Raw genomic sequence first — 21,765 nt, forward strand, 5'->3', positions numbered from 1 at the left:
TCACTATAAAAAAAAAAAAAAAATATATATATATATATATATATATATATATATATAAAGCAGAAAAAAGGATAAAAATTAGTGAATTGCATTAATATATAATATAGACACAAACCCTTTCGGATTCAATTTTTTTTATTCAAAATGATGGGATCATTTTATTAAATATTCCTCAATAAACTCTATGGATAAGCTTAGTGATTAGGCGGCGAAATGGTATGCACGCATGACGCAAATTGGATTTCACGTACAATGGATTCTATGCTCATGCCACTCATCAAGGTTTCAGCTCACATTTTTACCTCTTTTGAAAAATTTGTAAATTTTTCCAAGAGTTCCAAATTTGTATATTTAAACAAAAAATTTCCGTTACGAGGAAAATCCCCAAACATAAAGTAATCATACCTATGCAAAATTATCGACATGTTCCTCAATCATTCATAAAAAACACCATTTCTGTTACTTTCTCTTTTAGTTCGACATTTCTCACCATCCCCATTTTTTGGCAGCACGATGGAGTGCATGCTAATCAGAAGTCGGGTTGAATCTTGAAACATAGTCATGTATTTTTACCTTTCGCACTCCTGAACGATGGAAATTTATCCTTTAGTGCCTACATGCCTTGGATGATCTTCATCTATCGTCTTCTATTGATGATTCTCAAGATTTTCGCAAATGAATTTCTCTTGAATTTACTTGTCCAATAGGGTCCTTATAAATTAGCTTGGCATGCGACCAAAAACAAATATGGCTGTGAAAGTTAGCTGAGCGTGTGAAGGTGAGGGAAGGGAAAAAGACGAGGAAGATGAGAGAGAGAGAAAATACCCCTTTTTCTTTTTTTTCTTTTTTTCAAGGTGGTGCCACGTTAGCATTTACATTGAAAAAGCTTTTCCACATCATAGGTTGGCAACGTCTGTCAACCACCTCAACTGGATCTCACCGAAATTGATGGACGCGATTGGAAATTTGTGCAAATAGAAGGATTCGATGAGTCAAATTAGAGGCAAACGAATTTAGACAAGTTTTGACCCCAAAAAAAAAAAAAAAAACAAGAAAAAAGGAAACCAGAAGGACGAAAATCGAAACTTTTACCAAAGGAAAATTTACGGAATCCGATCCCAAACGACTCAAAAGTATGGTACATCTAAAATGTCATACTTCATATCCCAAGACAATATTCTAATTGCTACTTAGAAACGTTCCTTTCCAAACAAAATAAGTAAAATAAGATAAAAAAAAAAAAAAAAAAAAGCCTCGTCCACCGACCGACGTGCACGAGTCTAACAAAAGAACAAACCCAAAGAAAATTAGAGAAAATCCAAAGCCACGTCACCCAATTTTCCACTAATTAATTAATCAATTTCAAAAACAAAAATAACAGACAATTTCAATTTTGGTGGCCCAGGAAAATCCCAGAAAGAAATTCCAGGGGGGCAATTCGGTCATTTCACTCGACGGCCAAGACCAGCCCAATCATGGTCTGAAGAAGAAGGAGCGTTGCCTCAGCAAAGAGACTAAAAAGGAAGACTGTCTTCCTCAAGAAAAAGCAAAGCGGGGAATCAAGAAAGCAAGGCCTTCCCGTTCTTGGCGAGCACTGTCGAAATCTCACGCGCGAATTTCTCGCGAATCCGTCGTCCTTCCTTCGTCCCTTCCGAATCTGTGAATCCGATCCCCATCTTTCGTCTTGTCCGGAAGAGCGTGAGTTTGTTGTTCAGAGCTTCCTTCGGGCTGGAGGAAAGTCTCGGGTTCCGGCTGCTTAATCTTGGGGGTTCTGGGTTCTGGGTTTTGGCTCCCGAGTGGCTGGGAGGAAGATGTCCAAGCGGGGCTACAAGCTGCGTATCCTTCTCGTTGGCGTTTTTTTTTGAATTTGGCGTTTCTTGAATGTTGAGGTTGCCGTTGGCGTCTAGCGTTCCTTCTCGCGGTGTGGCGAAGTGTTTGAGTTTTTGGGTCGGGAGAGATCTGTGGGTGCTTTAGGTTCGTGGGCAAGCCGCGCTTTTTGTAGTTTGCTCGGAAGGGTGAGATTTGATTTTGGGTCAGTGAATAGAAAGATAGCCTTTTTCTCTTCTTCTTTTTTCGCGGTCGGAAAATCCAAGGAGGTTAGGATGTGTTTATAGTGCTGCTGACTGGGGGGGCTGGAAGGAAATGTGCACTAGAAAGATTCGTCAATGCCGGGAGATTTTGTGTCAAGGGTAGTTCTTATCCTCTCGAAGGTTGGCATAGTCCTCGTTAGGAAATTAGGAGTCTGCTTGTTTCTAAATGCGATGGCCCTGGTGATAGTCCTGAATATTAGTATGCTTTTCTTTCCTTTGCGATTTTCGGTTTTTGTGTGGTGGATAAAGGGATGTATTGCTTGCTGGGTGGATTTGTTTCCTTTGACTCGGATTTTGCGCAGAGGAATTTGTGGCCCATTCGTCCAATGTCAACTGTCTCAGTATTGGAAAGAAGGCATGCCGGCTTTTTCTCACTGGTGGAGATGACTGCAAGGTCAATCTATGGGCCATCGGCAAGCCGAATTCCTTGATGGTTAGTTGAGTTAGCATTTTATCTTGCCTTTTCCTTTTTCTTCTAATTGATGTGCTGCTAGATAAATTCTTTGTGCTATTCTAATCTTCTCTTCGCTGTAGTGCAAATTTGAAAGGTTACTTCTTAAGTAAGTAGTTCTGTGGTTACTTGTAAACAAACGTCTTTAGGCAGAATGAGCGCTGATGCTAACTCTTAATGGCAGTCGTGTCCTTCTGTGTAACTGTAATTTATATCACGAAAACTGAAAACTAATTTGATTACCTAAAATTTGGAAGAGAGCGAATTAGTGGTGACAACATCTGCTTGTAAGAATGATTAATAATGTTTTTATGCTTGACAATGCAGAGCCTTTGTGGTCATACAAATGCTGTAGAATCCGTAGCCTTTGATTCTGCAGAAGTGTTGGTGCTTGCTGGAGCTTCTTCTGGTGTCATTAAGCTGTGGGACGTGGAAGAAGCAAAGAGTAAGTTGATTAAATTCTTCAATAGTCAAGCATTTGAGTTATCACTTGTCTGAATAAGAAACCTAGATATGTACTCACTTGATCACAAGCAGGAGTCTATTGCATATATGGCAGTGTCATTATTGTTTTTTTTTTTTTATATATCAATTCACTCTTAATTACTCTTGAAGCGTAGTGGTTCGTGGTCTTACTGGACACAGATCCAATTGCACCGCTATGGAATTCCATCCATTTGGAGAGTTCTTTGCATCTGGTTCCACCGACACAAATCTGAAGATATGGGATATCAGGAAGAAGGGATGTATACACACGTACAAGGGTCATACTCGAGGCATTAGCACCATCAGATTCTCTCCTGATGGTCGCTGGGTTGTTTCAGGGGGAAATGATAATGTTGTGAAGGTAAATTGGTTACCCTGTGAGGCACAGCCTTTGGCAAGATTGCTCTATTCCTTCGTCGAGTAAAGCATTTGACTGTTCATACAGGTGTGGGATCTAACTGCTGGAAAGCTTTTGCATGATTTTAAGTTCCATGAAAATCATATCCGATCTATGGATTTCCATCCCTTGGAGTTCCTACTTGCTACAGGTAATTGTCGCATTGAGATTTGTTGAATCCATTATTGCCATTAAAAAATTACTTTTGGTCCTGACATTATTAAAGCATAATTTGTTAAACACAATGATGGAAAACCTAGAGTAAAATACTTAGGATTATGTAAAGAGTGTCCTTAGGAGACTTGAGACCGAGTATGTGAAATGCTTTTGAAATTGTGTTTTTGTTATGACATACTAGAAGAATATGTTTCAAATTCTATGTACTTTCGTGTGCATTAAAAAAATTGTAGGAGCAGTTTTAGGTACTTACTGAGTTGCCTTAGGGCACTTGTCAACAAGACCTAATAATTATTCAGTAATGCGTGATATCTAGACTTAAATTTGTGTCTTTTTGTGATGGAAGCTCCTGAAACACTTATTTATCTCCGGAATATATTTAGTAACATCTGCATTTGGCCTTTGGATGAGTAGACCTTTAATTACATTTGTCAATCCAACAAACTATTATAACTCACTAATCCTCTTTCACTGTTCACTATTGTCTTTCTTTTGTGTGAAATTCAGTCTATTTCATTTGTATTCTCCTTTTTTCTTCCTTTACAAGTTGGATAGTGTAAATATTCTTTTGAATTTGTCTGTACTTCTGATTTCCAGTAATCCAATATGGATGATTTCTTGTCCAGGTTCGGCAGATAGAACGGTTAAATTCTGGGACTTGGAAACGTTTGAACTAATCGGATCTTCCAGACCTGAGGTATCTAATGGCTAGGTTTCTTGGAATTAATAGTATCATTTCCATTTAGTTATTTAGGATTTTTCTACTCCCTGCTGTCGGGGTCAGAATATATCATAATAAGAAGTTGCAAATTGTCCTGCGTCATATATGTGAAAACTTACCTGGAATTTTTCCTCATAATCGAGATGCTTGTTTTTAACTGAATCTTCGCAAATCTCTCATCTTTTATAATAATCATAGGTTCCTGAACAATGCTGGCTTTACCTTCATGACTGAATTTTATTGTTTATTTCAGGCCACAGGAGTACGTGCAATTGCCTTCCATCCTGATGGGAGGACCTTGTTCTGTGGTTTGGAGGATAGCTTAAAGGTCTGAAACATCCTAATCATGAATTTTATCACATTTTGGAAGATGCTGGCATGTGATTTCTTGCTTGGTAAATGTAGGTTTACTCATGGGAGCCTGTAATCTGCCATGATGGTGTTGACATGGGATGGTCAACCCTTGCTGATCTTTGTATTCATGATGGAAAACTCTTGGGTTGCTCATATTACCAAAGTTCTGTTGGTGTTTGGGTAGCAGATGCGTCGGTAATCTCTAGTCACCTTCATCTTTACTACACTAGAATTCCACTACCCTTTTCTCCTGTAAAGATGGCTTTTCCTATACAAGTTCATTAGTTCAGATGGATTTTTCTCTGATGGTGGTACATCCTCTTTTCAGCTTATTGAACCGTATGGAACTAATGTAAAGCCTCAGCAGAAGGATAGTGGGGATGATGAAATTGAACACCAAGAAAGTCGTTCCTCGGCTAAAGTTGGGACCACCATAAGATCAACTTCAATCATGCGCTGCGCCTCTCCGGATTATGAAACCAAAGACATAAAGAATATATATGTGGATAGTAAGTTGGTTTTTATGTACTTTTATATTACTGTCAAATTCATATACCAATATGATAACACATGGTCCTATGCAAAGTACTGGAAGCTTAATGGCCTGTACTACTGGATGGAATGTATATATACAGTGCTCATCAGATGAGGGTAAGGAAGAAAGCTGTAGCTGCATATCAAAAGTAGTTTGTTATTTTGAGCATCTATCACAATAGTATTTAGTGTGATTGGGTTCACCATCAAGTACTTTGGGCAAAGTGGAGGATTATCACTTTTTTTTTTTCTCTTGTTCTAATCTATTGTCAGCCATAAATGTTTGCATACATAGGGTTTTCCTTAGCAAGTTACTTTCTAGTTGTCAGTCTTCACAAAGGAAAGTTTGACCTTGAATCAGAGACAGATTCTAACTTGTGTAAAGGATAAGTAGTCCTTGAACTTGGTTTTCTTTTCTTCTGTTCTTCTTGAGTGTACAAAGCTCTGTGAGTCTGACTTTGCAAAGCTGCATCTTCAATTATTGATGCTTCCATTCTTTGCTGGAGGCACTTCTGGTGGAGAGTTTCTTTATCCCAAAGACTTGAATCCTGCCTATCCTCTTCCTGGAAGACAAAAGTTTGCTGGCTTTAATTGGCATCATTTCTTGCCCACAGTTTCAAGTCTTCTTCCTGCACAAAGCATTAACTCCGTCAAGGAGTTTAGTTTCCCACTTGGTTGGTGGTTCTTTGATGAGATATGAGATGATTTAGATCCTGGATCCTTTAAGAGTACTTTTAATGCGTATCAGACATATTACTTTCCCCACGTTTACAGGTGGAGCTTCTTTTAGAATACTCATGTAGTGCATGTATTATTGCTGAACACTGGTTTACATCCTAAAGTATATTATCTTGTTGTTGATGTGTTGCTCCATCCTCTTTGTGCAGCCGCTAGTGGTAATCCTGTTTCTTCACAGCGTGTTGGTACCACAAACTTTGCAAAAGTGACTCAACCGCTGGATTTTAACGACACTCCTAATTTGACACTACGGAGGCAGGGTTTGGTAACAGAAACGCCAGATGGATTAAGTGGGCATGTTCCTAGTAAATCTATTACTCAACCGAAAGTTGTTAGTAGGGACAGTCCTGATGGAAAAGACTCATCTCGAAGAGAATCTATTACTTTTTCAAGGACTAAACCGGGCATGTTGCTCAGGCCTGCTCATTCGAGGAGGCCGTCGAGCACCAAATATGATGTCGACAGGTTATCAGCATGTGCTGAAATTGGAGTGCTTAGCAGTGCAAAAAGTGGTTCTGAAAGTCTTGTAGATTCATTTTTTAACATCAAAGTTGCACCTGAAGATGGAGCAAGAAATGGCTGTGAAGACAATCATTCGAGTGTCAAGAATGTCTCTGTGGAATCTGAGAAGGTGCTACCACTGCAGACACCTAAAACAGAAAAGTGTAAGCAATTTCTCTTGAATATTGATGGTTCATTGGGTCATGTCTACGACTTTGCATAGAAAATACGAATTCAAATTGAATGAATGCAAAACAATGTTACTGCATGAATTTTTCAAAAAAGAAAAAAGAAAAAGAAAGAATAGGATGAATCCTTATAACAATATATCTTGCAATGCTTATTACCCAATGAGTGACTAATGGGGAAATTGTTAAAATAGTGTTTACCATACTTTTCATTTTCTCTGAAGAATCTTAAGCAAATCATTGCTGTAACAGTTTCTGCAGTTCAAAAATATCGATTTTGCAATGCTATTGCTCTAAGACCATGGTTGTTCATGCCGTTGGTAATGTAGTCCTAATCCACTGGTTTTACGTAGGAGGTAGAAGTATGAAAGCATATCTAGAAATTAGCCAGTGCATAATTTTCATTGGTAAAGATACAGCAGTTGCTTCTTTTGAAAGTATTTATGCCATAGTTGAATAGTTTTGTTGGAGACTCAGATGCCATTTTGTGAACTAGATCTGAAAATCTGCTGACGAAGATTTGTTATTGTGTTCAAGGTGACCAAACTGTCAGTTTCAGAGAAGAAATCAACTCTGTCAAGTTTGTCAATGGAGGTTAGCTGCTGCTTGCTGATTAGGTTTAACTCCTAGTAACTATTGAATAAAACTGACCTTTTCCCCTCAAACTTGGTTTTGGCAGTTGCAGTTGTGCCAGGCAGGACGCGCACTTTAGTTGAGAAGTTTGAAAAAAAGAGAAAAATTGAACAGCACTGAAGATCAAACAATCAATACACCTGAAAATCCCACGTTAGATAAAACCCCTCCTCCCTCTCTTGCAGAGAACGAGGAAAAGAGTGACAGATTAAACATCGTTGAACAAAAGGCAACAAGAATGTCTTCTCATATGGTAACCCCTGAGGATAGAACACCTGTTACCCTTGTTGGCAGTACTGAAGATCAGTCAACTGTAATGGCTCCTCAAAGAGAATTACCAGCTGATGAATCAAGTAAAACTCCTCCATTGCCGGTTGAGGATTTGGAGATTCATCATGGATCAAATGTCAGTGAAGATAAGGCGACTATTTTGTCTTCTCAGACAGTATCAGAGGAGGATAGCAAACGCTCTACCCTTATTCGCAACTTCCGTAGAAGAGACAGATTTAAAAGTACTGAAGGTCGATCCCCTGTAATGGCTACTCAAAGAAAACTACCAACAGATGAATCAGGCAAAACTTCTTCTTTGCCAATGGAGGATTTGGAAATCAAAGGTGGATTGAATGTGAGTGAAGATAAGGCAACTAGTTTCTCTTCTCGTGCACCACCGAGGGAGGATAGAGCACACTCCGCTCTTGTTCGCAATGTTCGAAAAAGAGACAAATTCAAAAGTACTAATGATACAATTACTGTAATGGTTCATCAAAGAGGACTATTGACAGATGAAGCGTCAACTGTCTCAGTTGAGAGGGTTGAAAGGAGACAATTATCTAACAACATGGAGAACCCACTAAATAATTTGCCCCCTCACTCAGTACCTCCAACGACCACGGTAGAACTTTAAACCTTTTTAAATGGTTTAAGCGGCTAGCATCGAATCCATGATAGTGTGTTTTGTTTCCTGGTTGCTTATCATGTTTCTCAACTTACAGAGAGGGGAACCTCAATATGTGGGAGTGAGTCAGACTCTGTTAACCATGAGGATGTCACTGAACTTCTACTGGGAAATCATGAAGTTTTCTTAAGTACTCTCCGTTCTCGCTTGACAAAACTACAGGTAGTTTAGCTCTTTTTGAATGTTTACGTGGTTGAGTAAGGCTAATTTGTATATTGCATGTCCCTGTATACTTTCGTTTTGTATGTTGGCCTCCTTACACTCTGGCTATTCCTCTAATAACTAGTCTTTTATTCCCCACCACAATCGTACGACTTGCCAGGTAGGGTTAGCTAAGGGTTGCAATTATGTTGGCACCATTTCTAATACTTGAAAGACATAGTATTAGCAGAAAGTATTGCAGTTTCAGCAAAGTGTGATGACCAAATGCTTCTAAATTCTAATGCGTAAATCTAATCACCAAATGGATGGTTCAGAAGTCATAGAAATGGCATTTTGACCGACTATGTATTACTTTTCTTAGCTGCACTTCTACTTGGTAGTTGCCTTGACAATTTTCTCTTGTTTTTCCAGGTAGTCAGGCATTTCTTTGAAAGGAAAGATATGAAAGGTGCTATTAACGCATTGAGGAGGTTGCCGGATCATTCTGTGGGTATCATCATATGCAGTTTATCCTAAGATCCCTGATGTATGATAATTCCTTTATTTTTCTGAGACACGTGATTGTGATTGTGGTGCAGGTTCAAGCAGATGTAATCAGCATCCTTACGGAAAAAATGGAGATGCTGAACTTAGATTTATTTTCTTGCTTGCTTCCTGTTCTTGTGGGTTTACTGGATAGCAAGGTAGAAAGGTAATGTGGTCACAAATATATGCTGTTCGGCTTAGTTATGTTGCTAGAAATAGTTATCTGTTTGAAATGGTGTTTTTACCGTCATTGCTGGAACTGTACAACGGGAGTTATGAATGCTTTTAGTATCTATAAAGGAGCAATGACATGATTCTGGAGCATTAGTTATTGTATTTCCAGAACCTAGCATGAATTTGTCATTCTTATGTGTATTTAACCTTTGATACCTAACTTGTTTGCTTACTGAAGGTTTCATGATGCAATGATCTCTTGATTTGTTCTTTTATATTATAAATCCGGTGCTGAAAGTTCTGTGTTGATTGCTTAAAAGAAATGGTTGATGCCTAGTCCTTTTAATCAGCAGTATAACTGAAATCCTTGATATAGATTATGTACATTTTTCAGCGATAGTAAGTCTCTGGATTTGGTAGCTTTACATCCTCTTAACTGATTTGACATTTTCCTTTTTCCAAAATTTACAGGCATTCATGTGTGTCTCTCGAGATGCTACTAAAGCTTGTAGCAGTTTTTGGTTCAGTAGTTCGGTCAACAGTTTCTGCACCTCCGACTGTTGGTGTTGATCTACATGCTGAGCAAAGGTTTTCTTCGTTGGACTGGGCACTTTCTATCTCTCATTTGGCTGTGTTCTTGATACTGGGTACTGACAGATTTGTATACTTGATCTCAGGCTAGAGTGCTGCAACCAGTGTTTTACAGAGCTGCAAAAGATCCAGAAAATCATACCTATGCTTGTGAGGTAGGCATGTTGGGAGTTGTTGATGAAGTTTATATCATCCCTTTTAACTTGGAAGATGTGTAACCACCCACTGTTTCATAAATATCAGGACCATCTTTTTTTTCTACAGTATTGCATGATGTCTTATCTTTGGAGTTTGGTTGATGAATTCATGAGCAGTGTTGCTTCATATTATATGCTTAACGCTTAATGGGCAAGCTGTAGTTCTGACGCACCCACATGATTGGTGTGAACCTTGTATTCTGAGGTGAAAGCAGAATGTTGCCAGATGAATTTGATTTGCTTTTCTTTTCCTTTTTCTTCATTTTATAATTGAAACTAGAGAATAATGGGGCCTTTGTTCATTCGTGGATTCCACATGACATAAACTTCTCTGTTGCTTCTATTGCAGGAGAGGTGGTGTAATTGCAAGAAGCGCTCAGGAATTGAATCTAGTCCTTCAACAGTGCTGATGGACCATACCATCTGCATCCCTTTTCTGCTTACCTGCAGAGTCCAGTTGGATGACATCTAACAGAATACTCGTGTACATGGACACCGTCTGTCCTTAACTCGGAGTTTGGCTTTACGGCTACTGATTTTGCCGCTTCCATCGATCAGTTTTGCTTGGTTTCTCATGAGGCAAATGCCCGAGCACTACGCGCATGGAAAATTAAGCTCGAAGACTCAAGAGGCCTTGTTCGGGGCATGACTCCATGATATTCCGAAAGAGTAGGATCTCTCAATTCTTTGATTCTGTTGTATGGTGTATCTTATTGTATCTTCTATCTGCCCCCCCATGTAATTCATGTGTACTTCTCGCTCCCGTGTAATTCATGTGTACTTCTCGATGGTATAGTGAAAATCCACTTTGTTCATCATAGCCGAAAGAGCTTGTCTACTGTGCATCTAAGTTGTTAGAATTTCACTGTAAAATGAGGATGCAATTGTATCTTGTCATGAGGAAGCCTCCATTAAAGATCAGATTGTCTTAGCTTACCGAGTCAACATTATAGGAATCACTCTGATCCTTGACACATTGGGTCCATTGCCAAAGGATTCATGCAGAAGTGAGTTGAAAGAGGGTGGTGAGCCACAAGGCTTTGAGTGGGAATGAGCCTAATTAGTGTGGTGCATCTGAGAATGAGCATAGCAGAGATACGTGGTTAGGTTGATGCTGCATATTCACTTTGCCTCCTTGAATGTAACTTTCGGAAATTTATGGCGTCGATTAGAGTCCACAGGACGGCCCTGTCATCGGAGGCAACAAATCCGATGACACGGGTTGGTGCATGCTAGAGGAGCCTGAAGATTAAACCCGTTCTGCTGGTGCACACAAGCTGGACAACGTGCCGCCTTGTCAACTATGCCATTCTCTTAGATAAAATTTGACTGTTTGATGTTCAATTACTACAGCTCTACGTGAACCTGAGGATGACAAACTTGGTCACATCCCCAGAAAATGAATGCCGAAAGTTCTGCATCATTCGAATATCACAATATCAAGTTTTACGAAAGGTTCTCACTTCTTTGTTTTTAACTTAATGTTAAACAATAAGGGAAAATCGGGACGCAATCGAGTAGCTGTGATCGATCTAATAATGCGTTTTTGCTGCAGATTCATAGAAAATGTTCATATTACAAACCTGAAAACACCAGGGAAAATAAATTAAATGAACAACTGATTAAAACCGATCATGATCAACATGAATTGCAAGAGTGATATTGGTATTCGATGTTCACGTAGAAGCTGACAATGGAGGCCATCCATTCCAGAGTAGCTATATATATATCCTCTTTAAAATTCCTCTAATTCTTTCTTGTCATTCTGTTGACTGATTCCCAAAATAGATAACAGAAATTAACCTCCTTAAGCCATAGAACACCAATAACTTATCCTCCAAGAAAGGAAAAACTAGAAAAAGGTTAAAAAAGCAAAAAGAAAACAAAAAACAAAAAACAAAACAAAACAAAACAAATATATCTCATAATCTTTATATCAAAACCCAGAATCACATATCCTCTCTCTCTCTCTCTCTCTCCAGAAACCTGCTTTCCTCTTCCAATTTTTTATTTTTATATTTTGGTCTTGTAAGGCTTTGTCAAACCTTTTTTTTTAGGATTGAGGTTTTTAAGTAAGGTTGGTTTGGAGTCAAGACGGGTCTCGAATGATCTTCGTTTGATGATGATACATACTGGCTTGATCGCCAATTTGAAGGAAATAGGGGGGTTTTGTTGTTTGGGCACCGACCAAGGCCAGGGCAAATAAGATTGGAGAACAGGAAGAAAAGGTTATTCTATCCCAAAGCGTGTGCATTCGAGTCAAAGACAATGGAGATGGGGAGGTGGAGCACATGGGACGAGCTCTTGCTCGGAGGCGCCGTGCTCCGTCACGGGACCGGAGATTGGGACCGGGTCGCGTCGGAGCTCCGAGCCCGAATCGTTTGGCCGTGTGAAATCACCCCAAAGGTCAAACTATATCCTCTTCCCTGAGCTCCTATGGTAATATTAATGTTACATGTGATATCTGTACATTTTAGGGTTTACCAAAATTATGATGTTCCCTGTGAATTCTCTCTCTCTCTCTCTCTCTCTCTCTAGTTTCCTTATTGCCATGTCATTCTAGCTTGTGTGCACCAATAAGGAAGAAAAAAGAAATTAAAGAAAAAATGTAATTTGATTTCTATTTTTGAGGGCGTGTACTGATGATGCTAATCCAAGAAGAAGCCATGTAAAAAGGAAATGCTATATTTCCTTGTTTGGTCTTTTCCTGTTTGGGTTGTGTTTCCCTTATTATTTTTGTTGATTTGAATCTATGTTAAATTAGTATGAATTTCTTGATAAATATTTGGGACTAGTTGCCAAAATTGGGAAAGAAGGCGTGTAGGTGATGGGAAGCTACTCTCGTCTCCTGTTTTATTTTATATTTTTTGTGCATACTTATTCAATAAATCTGGAACTTCTGTTTTTAATCTTTTGTAATTTGAAGTTGACGTGTCCACACGTATGCCTTCCGAGACAAGCATGTCCATCTAATTTTTTCAATAGAAAATTAGATTTGCCTCTAAACTTTCAACCGATACACAATATTGTCCTGAACTTTCATTTTGTTGCAACTGTTAACCCTCAATTGTTATTTCCATTATGACGTACAATTCACACGACTTTTTGGGAGAAAAAGGTGTATTTTTATTTTTTGGAAGAAAATTTTCTTTTACCTTAATTGAGTGAAGAGAGAGAGAGGAGAAAATAAGTTAAGTGATATATCAGTAGTAGAGAAAAATATCAACAACAATATTGAAAAATAAAAGAAATTGTTAAAATTTGATGATTATAATATTAAACCTGGTAAGATATTTTAAGAAAAAGAAACATAATTTGTAATTTAAAGGGAAAATGACCTTAATAACCAAAAAGGGCAAATTCCAAAAGTTAAACATATTTTTCAATGGTTAATTAATGTAAAAAATGACTGATCAACAAAAGTATTTAAAAAATCACCTAGGTTTCATGAATCATCCTTTGTTGGGTTGAGAACATCATTTCTCTCTATAATTAAAAAAAAATTGTGGTAATAAATCATTTTTACATTGATCAACCATTTAAAAGTACACAATAAGTAACTAATTACTTTCATTTGAACTTTTATTAACGAGCCTTTCTTTTGTAATTACTTAGTTTGTGTTTACTTTTTTTCCTTAAAATATCTTAGTTAGTTCTATTAAAGTGGATAAATTCATTAAATTATTTTTGTCTAATATCGTTTTCAATATTTACCTTTTCAATTATTGGTGTTTTAATTGATTTTTCCTTTAAAAATGAGATAAAAATGACCCATTGACCCTTAAAAATCTGTGCATTGTCCATAACAACCGAAAAAAATTAGAGGGTCAACGGCTATAAGACGATGAAAATTTAGGGGTATTGTGTAACTGTTGAAAGGTTGAGAGCAAACGTGTACTACTTCCAAAAGTTACGAGGAGTTTGTATAATTTTTCTTTATTTCACCCCTTTTATTTCATCTCTCACTTAAATACTTTTAACGTGTTGACCATCATGATGTATTAGCAAATTTGAATTATTTATAAAAAAAAAGAAAAAGAAAGATCCAGATAAGCATAAGTACTTTTTATTTGCTCTTCGTGTATAGTATTATATATCTATTGCATTACAAAAACAACTAGAGCTTTAGCAAATGCAAAAAGCTTAGATCAACAAGTAATAGAGTCAACAAATCTAAATGGGTCACGTAAAGACGTTATAAATATTAGAAAAGCAGACTTATACCATAAAAACTTAGATAAAGGCTTAGATTGAATAACCCAAAGGTGCATTATCTATACTTCTACTGGTGCAAAAGTTCGTCATCTTCTGCAAAACTGTCAATGCAGTCGCTAACTACATATTAAATGTAAATTCCACGTTGTAATGCAGGTTTGCAAAGCCAAGTATGAGGACCTGCAACGGCGATTCTCAGGTCACACGTAAGTAGAACTCTTTTCTTTCTCAAAAGCCGTCGCGATACCATCCTCATTTCTGCAATCGTAAGCAGTGTACGGTAGCCATGGTTGTGTAAGAAATGTAATGGCATTTTGATCGATTGGAGTGAGAGACATTTGCTTGTCTGAGAGCCTTTCATCAATCACTAAAAGTAGTGGCATCGTAATGCTTCGAGCCTTCACTGGCTGGGGGACCAAGTTCATCGCCATTATGGTTGCTCTTTGATTGCGGGCTCATGCTTTTCATGTTTCTATTTTAGAGCCTGGTTCGAAGAGTTACGAGAACAGCGAATGGAGGAGTTGAGGCGAGCCTTAGAGCAATCTGAAAGCTCCATTGGGTCAGCAATCTGATCTTTTTGGTTTATCTTGTGTCCCAAGTCGCCTTATAGACTTGCTTGTCCATGTGCATCCATTGCCTTTGAAGGGAAATTAAGGACATGAAATGTGTAAGAACCGTTATTACCCGAAATCTGCTGAATTCTAGATTGAGTTGGAGGTTACCCTGTGATTTTAACTATCTAAATTCTGTGGACGTCGATGCTCACCCTTTGACACCGGAAGAGTCGGTTTTTCAGTGAGATATAGAATTGATATATGGTGAGTCCGACAGGGGAACATCATGTGTCTGTCATTCTGTTGTTCTTTGATTATGGACTCATGTTTTTCTCTGTCAGGATTCTGGAATCAAAGCTCGAATATCTCAAGGCAGAGGGCGGACCTTATTCCAACGTCGATTATGACTCCAGCCGAACAGTTTCGGTTGTACCAGTTCAGAACTCATATGGAGCTAAATCATATCGAAGACAGATGCCGGAAGGTGCTCTCTCAGATAGTTTCACCCAAGAAGTCTCCGCTAACTCCTCATCAGATGGCCGTGTTCAGCTTTCAGTTTCAGCTGAAGGGAAGGAGACTAAGCCACGTACTTCCAAGTTGTCTAAGCGAGACAGGGATCGCAAGATCGATGTGAAGCTCCAGGAGCTATGCAGAGGTCAAGCAGGCTTCCTTAAGAAGAAGAGAGGTCTGAGAAAAAGGAAGAATTGTGCTGTGCAAATTAAAGAAGGGAGTGTAGGAGAAAGCGAATTCATTGGCCCGGTTGACGTTTTGATGGATTCTCAGAGTCGTAAGCGTCGGAGAAAGGAGACTGTTGATGATCTGATGAGGATTTTTTATTCTGTTGTTGAGCACAAGAGCGCCAACATATTCTATCGCCGACTCAATTGCCAGGTGAAGTTTAGATTCAGTGCATAATTCAAAGCCAGCTCTTATCGATGTTTGCCTGCAAATCCTACTTCGATTAACTTGAATCCTACTTCCGAATTCTGTTTATCCTGTCAAGTTTAGATACCGCTGTTAATGCAACTGAATATGCAACTTCTCTATGATTTGTTTGATACCAATGTTATCGCTTGGAACTCTAGGACTAGTCATGTAACACAGTAAGAAAAATAAGAACAAGCGTCTGACTCTACATGTTCTGTTGCATTCATCTGTCGCAGAAGAGAGGAAGATACAAGAGATTGATCCGCCAACACATGGATTTTCACACCATAAAATCAAGAATATCGAGCCTCGCCGTAACATCTTCCGCAGAAGTGTTCCGAGATATTTTGCTCCTCGTAAACAACTCCTTGGTCTTCTATTCCAGAAGGACACGGGAGCACAAGTCTGCATTGCTCCTGAGAGACATTGTCACCCAGAAACTGAGGCAGCACTACAAAGGGACCGAGTTCGTCCACACCGCCGACGTTCCGGTCAGGCCTCGAGGCGCCCCTCGTCGCGGGACGCACAAATTGCCCCCGAGGGCTTCGAACGCCAATAGCACGGTTTGGACAGCGTCACTGGGAAGCAAGAGTGCAGGCAACTCCGACTCTTCGCCATCGGCGGAGTCTTCGGCTATCGGCGAGAGAATTTCGATCTCAAATTGGCGGCGGAAACGTAAAAATGCCAACGATGGCCCAAGATCTGTGAGGTCTAATAGGGGAAGGAAGAGAGTTAGGACTAGGTGAACAAGTACATGTATTTTTTTTCCTTTAGAAGGATGGACTTAGATGCAAAAAATTTGTAGGTTTAGGGTCTTTTTGTAGTACATTAATCCTAAAGGGACAATAGGCTTTGTGGCTGCCGTTTGTTGTACATTCACATAAGTCTTACTTGTACAATCAGAACTCCATTGTTTCTATCGAAATATACTGTTCTTTTTTTATGAATTTTTAATATATATTGGTAAGTTTAAAAAAAAGGGCTTCGGTAACTTACCAATACTTTTACGAAATTACCAACTTATTTTGATAGTTTGCAAATTATCAATTTCGTGCTCACATTCTGAATATTATTGGCATAACTTGCTCCGCACTAGCTCTTATATGAAATTATCAACCTAGATTAGAGTAATTTATCACCATTTGTTAGATTAAATTGTCAACCATTTTTCATAACAAACTCTTATTTGAATTCCTTGCCAACGTTCAAATTTTTTTCTTGTTCAAATTACAAACTTTTCTATTGAGTTAACAATTTTTATTTGACTCGGTTAGCAATTCCATACATTTACCAACACTATTGCTAAGCTTTATCAATTGATGTGACTCGCCAAGTTTTATCCCGATAAATTATCTCTTAATATTGAATTACCAACTCTCTATTGAGAAAAAAATTTGTAACGACTCTAATGAGGTTGATAATTTTTACAAAGAGTTGATAAATTCAATATGTTGATAAGCAAGACAAAATATAAATTGATAATTCAATGGAAAAGTAGGCAAATTCAGGGAAAGCACATAAATAAATGGTTGTAAATAACTCAAATGAGAGTTGGTGAATCGGAAATAGTTGATAACTTGATGGAATCCAGTCATAGAAACAAAAGTTGGCAAGTTCTTATAAGTTTAAGTCTTTTGTAACAAAAAAGAATAGGAATTGGTAAATGATAAAGAAGCCTAATACATGTTGGCAAATAAATGAAATGAAGGTTGGTAACTCAAAAGTAGCTAGCAATTCAATCGAAAAAAGTTGATAAGTCTCTCATAAAAATTTGGTAAAGTAAGTTTATGTCGTTGGTTAAAAAGGGACAAAAGATACGAAAGTTTGTTATTTATAAACTATTAAAAAAGTGTTTATAATTTCATGCTAATCTCACTTTGCTACCAATAAGTTATCGAGAAATCAGGTGATCAACAAATTTTTTTACCAACATTTTTTTTCGCCACTTGCAACCCCTTCAAAAATCTACTACAAAAAATCCGTCAGTAAAATGTAAATTACCTTTGATAAGTCTCTGATAAAAATTTGGTAAAGTAAGTTTATGTTGTTGGTTAAAAAGGGATAAAAAGATACGAAAAGTTGATATTTATAAACTATCAAAAAGTGTTTATAATTTCATAATAGTATTGCTTAATTACTGTTATCGAGAATCAGGTAATCAATAATTTATTACAACAACAATTTTTTTCCACTTCCAAACCCTTTAAAAAATCTACTACAAAATATCTATTAGTAAAATGAAAATTATCTCTAAATTCTCTATACAATCTCAAGCTTTGTACCTTGTAATTTGGTTGTGGATGCCATAAGAATGTCCATATCTCAGAACTCACATCAGTTAATGAAGTCTTTTGTATGCTTGGACTCTAGATATTTCAAAACAACATCGTTTCGAATAGACATTTCATTTTTTGTCCCCAAAAGAGTGAAATATATCGGGTCAAATGCATGGAAGGCGACATATTAGGGATAGGAGAACCGCATCGCATACCCATAGGTGATATGAGGCTAAATCTTCTCGATCCGTCTTTTCACTCAAATTGAAAGTCTTTAAAAATCTACCCAGATGATGTGAGTTGTTTTGTCAACAAAGAAAAAGCAATTCACAGCAAAATATAACAGAAAAGTATAAGTGAGTCTGGGAAATATAGATAGATAAAACATGACAAGGACGTCACATAACCTTCTTTTTTTCACTTCTTCCACAAACAAGAAAAAGGAAAGGAGCAAAAAAAGACTGTCGAAGGAATAATTGAAAATCAGGATGCCTTTTTTAGGCCCATCAAACTTGGGCTGCATCTAAAATATTGATGAAACCATTATCAGCTTGAGGACAGAATTTTTCCATTTGGGCTCAGCCCAGTAGAAAGTATATTCCATTGAGTTTTTACGAATTGCAAAAGTTAATTACGAAATTGAAATCACAGAATAAAACCCAAGGAAATTACAAATTGATCGGGAAAGATACTTATAAAAGGATATCACTTTTTTCTTAACTTTATTTAGGAGGAATGAGGATTTTTCACTTAATATTACAGAATTACGATTTTACATGATATTCGGATTAAAGATGCAAAGAAGTTACTTGTGATGGTGTGAAATTTTGTTGACCTTATATTGGATGGTTCGTCGCGGCCGAAATATTCCTATCACGTTATCGAAATCACTACAACAAAAAGAAAGAAATTCCTGTTATAGATGGAAATAAGAATCTGCGAAAGAGAGTTGTGTAATTATGCGAACTATTTATTGGGTTTATAAAATAATCTTTTTAAATTTATGAGATATTATGATATCAATTATAACTGATTTGGAATACCAATCAATAAAGATATCCGTACAATCATAAAAGATATGGAGATTCTTTCAAATATTTTTTTTAATAGATCGAATGAAATTCTTATATTTTGTATAAAAATAAAAATAAAAACATCATTGAAGAAAGAAACAGGAGGTCGCTTCAATATCAATTTTTCTAGGGTTTAATATGTTCCTCACCAAGCACCAATCACCTTTCTCCGGACCAAACACTTCATTTAACAGCCCACGAAAGTCTGTTGAAGCATCATGGTCACGTGCTTAAGATGCAACCATAATTTGGTCATTTGCTTTACTGTTAAGCAAATTCAATTTATTATTTATTTATTTCATGAAAAATGAATAATTTTGAAAACGTTTTTCTAAAGCTAATTACTTATATCGCTTTAAAAATAAATTAATGAAAGATGTTTACCTTTCCAAGAATAATTTATGTCTAAATATTTTTGTGAACAATGAAAATTTTTTTTTTATCTTTTTTGTAAAGCGATACATGCAATCATTTTGAGAGAAATATTTTTCAAATCATTAGTGAATCAAATGCACCATAACACGGCAAATCACCAAAGGAACATAACACTAATCGATCCTAAACTTTAGACAAATTTGCAATGTCATCTTTAGATTTTTGATTTCTTTAATATGATATTTTTACTATTCCTAAATGTTTCAATATAGTTCTTTTATTTTATCAAACAAGAGAGGAAATCACTACAAGCCCCTAAATGTTTCAAACAGAAAGACTTTCTCCCTTATTAGATAAAAGCACAAGGATTACACTAAACATTTAGATAGAGTTAGACGATCATATTAAACGAATTAAAAGTTTTTCACGAAAGACAATGGAAATAAAAAATAAATAAAAATATTTTTTAGCTTCAAACCGTTCATATATTGATAAGATTTCATGAAATTGAACGAATTAAAAGTTTAAGAATGACGTTGCATATCAAGCTGAATTTCATAAACTCTTGGCGTTGTTTTTTCAATCATGAACGAGACATTTGATGACAAGGAAATAGGAAATAGGAAATAAATTATTAAAAAAAAAAAAAAAGAGCTTGCAAACCGTTCATATATTTGATAAGATGGGCCCTTTCACTTGGACATATCCAACTTTGAGAGTGATTGGTTAGACGATGACATGTTTTTCACGCCTAATGTGCTAATCAAAGTCTACTAAAAACCTTGGATCGCCAATCATTGAATTTTCTAATTTTCATTCTCGGATCGCTACTCATTGATTCTTTTATTTTATTTTCATTCTCCTGCTTAATTTATATCCACTTGATGTGGGATTCGCAAGACCAATCGCAATCTCCTTCTTTGGCTTGACGTGGGATTTCATAAGACCAATCGCCATCTCCTTCTTTGGCTTTTCCATTTTTTTTTTTCATTTTGTTTTTCCCCTCAAGTGGTCATCGAGATTGGAATAATCTTGATACGATCACGACCATTCGGGGGGCGTTAAACATAGTTTTATAGAATGAACCCCAACAACCAGCTTCATAACTTATTCTTGGATCTAGCCGTGGAATTCACGGGAAACTTGTAGCTTAAGCCTCGTGACCCCATTAAAAAGAAGAGAAAATCGAAGATGGCATCATCCTTAGAAGGTTATTCAAGTTAAACGTGATGATTAGGTTAAGCATCGCATCGCATCGCATCAGTCAATTCTCTTTCGACCCATCAACACGGATGCATTCAGATCGAGAAGATCCCTCGAAGGTCAATGAAATGTGACGTGAGAAACCAAATCTTAATTTATAGAAAAAGAGAGCATTATTGGCCTTCAGTTCAACCCCCTGATTGACTCTTTGATTTGCTCCTAGATATACTTTATGAGAATCAAAAAGTTAGTAAGTTTAGGCGTGATCTAATCGTCATGACTCTTGACAATCCGTTGGGATGTAGAAATTCTAAGAGATTCGTCAAATGAAGTCAACAGCTCCTCCACTATCTTAATAAAGTAGAACAACTTCTAAACTACTCCATCGACCTTCCCCAGCTAAACCAAAGAGAGAGATTATTCGATGTAGAATCAAGAACATCCCCAGTTGATACCTTTTGGCAGCACTCAGGTTACAATATTAGAGAAAAGAGGATAGGTTTGGTCGACCCCACTTGCCATTACCTAAACAGTGAAATAAAGATTGAATACAAAGTTCTACGTGGTGAACATTTTGCACATTTTCCAATGGTTGGGTCTATTCCTACTTACCTTTCGGGCACTAAAACATAATATTTTGCACATTTGCCATTGCCTAGACCGTTTAGTAATTGTTTTTTTTTCTACAAGGGGTATTTTGGATTGTCGAATTTGTTTATTGAAAAAGTAGAAACCCTCCGATTGGCTTGCAAAGGCCTGCCGGTGTAATTTTCTCCCCCTAATTGGTTGTTCCAACCCCGCCTGCTTTTCTAGATTTATTATGCACCGATGCTCTTGATGTAATTGTCTCAAACGGTGGCTAAAACCCATCAAACAAGGATAACTGAAAATTGCCGGATCGAGTTTTCTTTATATTGCCTGGCGTATAATTTAATTTTTTGTACCTAACGGTCTCGATATAGTAGGTGATTAGAAATGAGGGTAGGAAGTTGATCAAGAATTATCTCAAAATGACCATACCCAAATGAGATTTCACACTTATTGAGATGTAATAGTATAGTTTCAATCTCCCAAGGCTGTCTAAGGAATTATTTACACCAGTCAAGTAATTCTTTTATTATGTGGGCAAACTTTAATATATAATATTATCAAATATATATATGTGTGTGTGTCTATATATAAAATAATTTAAGGACAATGGCTTAGTTACGGCAAAACTTGTCTGTGCCGCCACGTACTGGATATTTTTTTTGACGTACTGGATTTCC

The 21,765-nt window shown here is 37.1% G+C and overlaps 2 protein-coding genes across 2 annotated transcripts; both read left to right on the top strand.

Annotated features, from left to right (window-relative positions):
* Positions 1-1,501: 1,501 nt before the first annotated feature.
* Positions 1,502-9,836, top strand: LOC104445316 (katanin p80 WD40 repeat-containing subunit B1 homolog KTN80.1). The gene is given in 20 exon segments (XM_039313809.1): positions 1,502-1,836; positions 2,393-2,523; positions 2,869-2,986; positions 3,162-3,388; positions 3,473-3,575; positions 4,228-4,298; positions 4,576-4,650; positions 4,728-4,871; positions 5,005-5,187; positions 5,189-5,327; positions 6,098-6,613; positions 7,175-7,231; positions 7,317-7,385; positions 7,456-8,059; positions 8,146-8,162; positions 8,263-8,387; positions 8,799-8,873; positions 8,966-9,078; positions 9,558-9,674; positions 9,764-9,836. Coding segments are annotated over 20 exon segments (2,982 nt in total). The 5' UTR covers positions 1,502-1,811.
* A 2,085-nt stretch (positions 9,837-11,921) lies between these two features.
* On the top strand, positions 11,922-16,524 carry LOC104429585. The gene is made up of 5 exons (XM_010042430.3): positions 11,922-12,280; positions 14,246-14,295; positions 14,571-14,648; positions 14,985-15,534; positions 15,807-16,524. The coding sequence occupies exons 1-5, from the start codon at positions 12,143-12,145 to the stop codon at positions 16,314-16,316; spliced, it is 1,326 nt and encodes a 441-aa protein (XP_010040732.2). The 5' UTR covers positions 11,922-12,142; the 3' UTR covers positions 16,317-16,524.
* The last annotated feature ends 5,241 nt before the right edge of the window (positions 16,525-21,765 follow it).

This window comes from Eucalyptus grandis, chromosome 5 (assembly GCF_016545825.1).
Source record: "Eucalyptus grandis isolate ANBG69807.140 chromosome 5, ASM1654582v1, whole genome shotgun sequence".
Taxonomy (NCBI): Eukaryota; Viridiplantae; Streptophyta; class Magnoliopsida; order Myrtales; family Myrtaceae; genus Eucalyptus; species Eucalyptus grandis.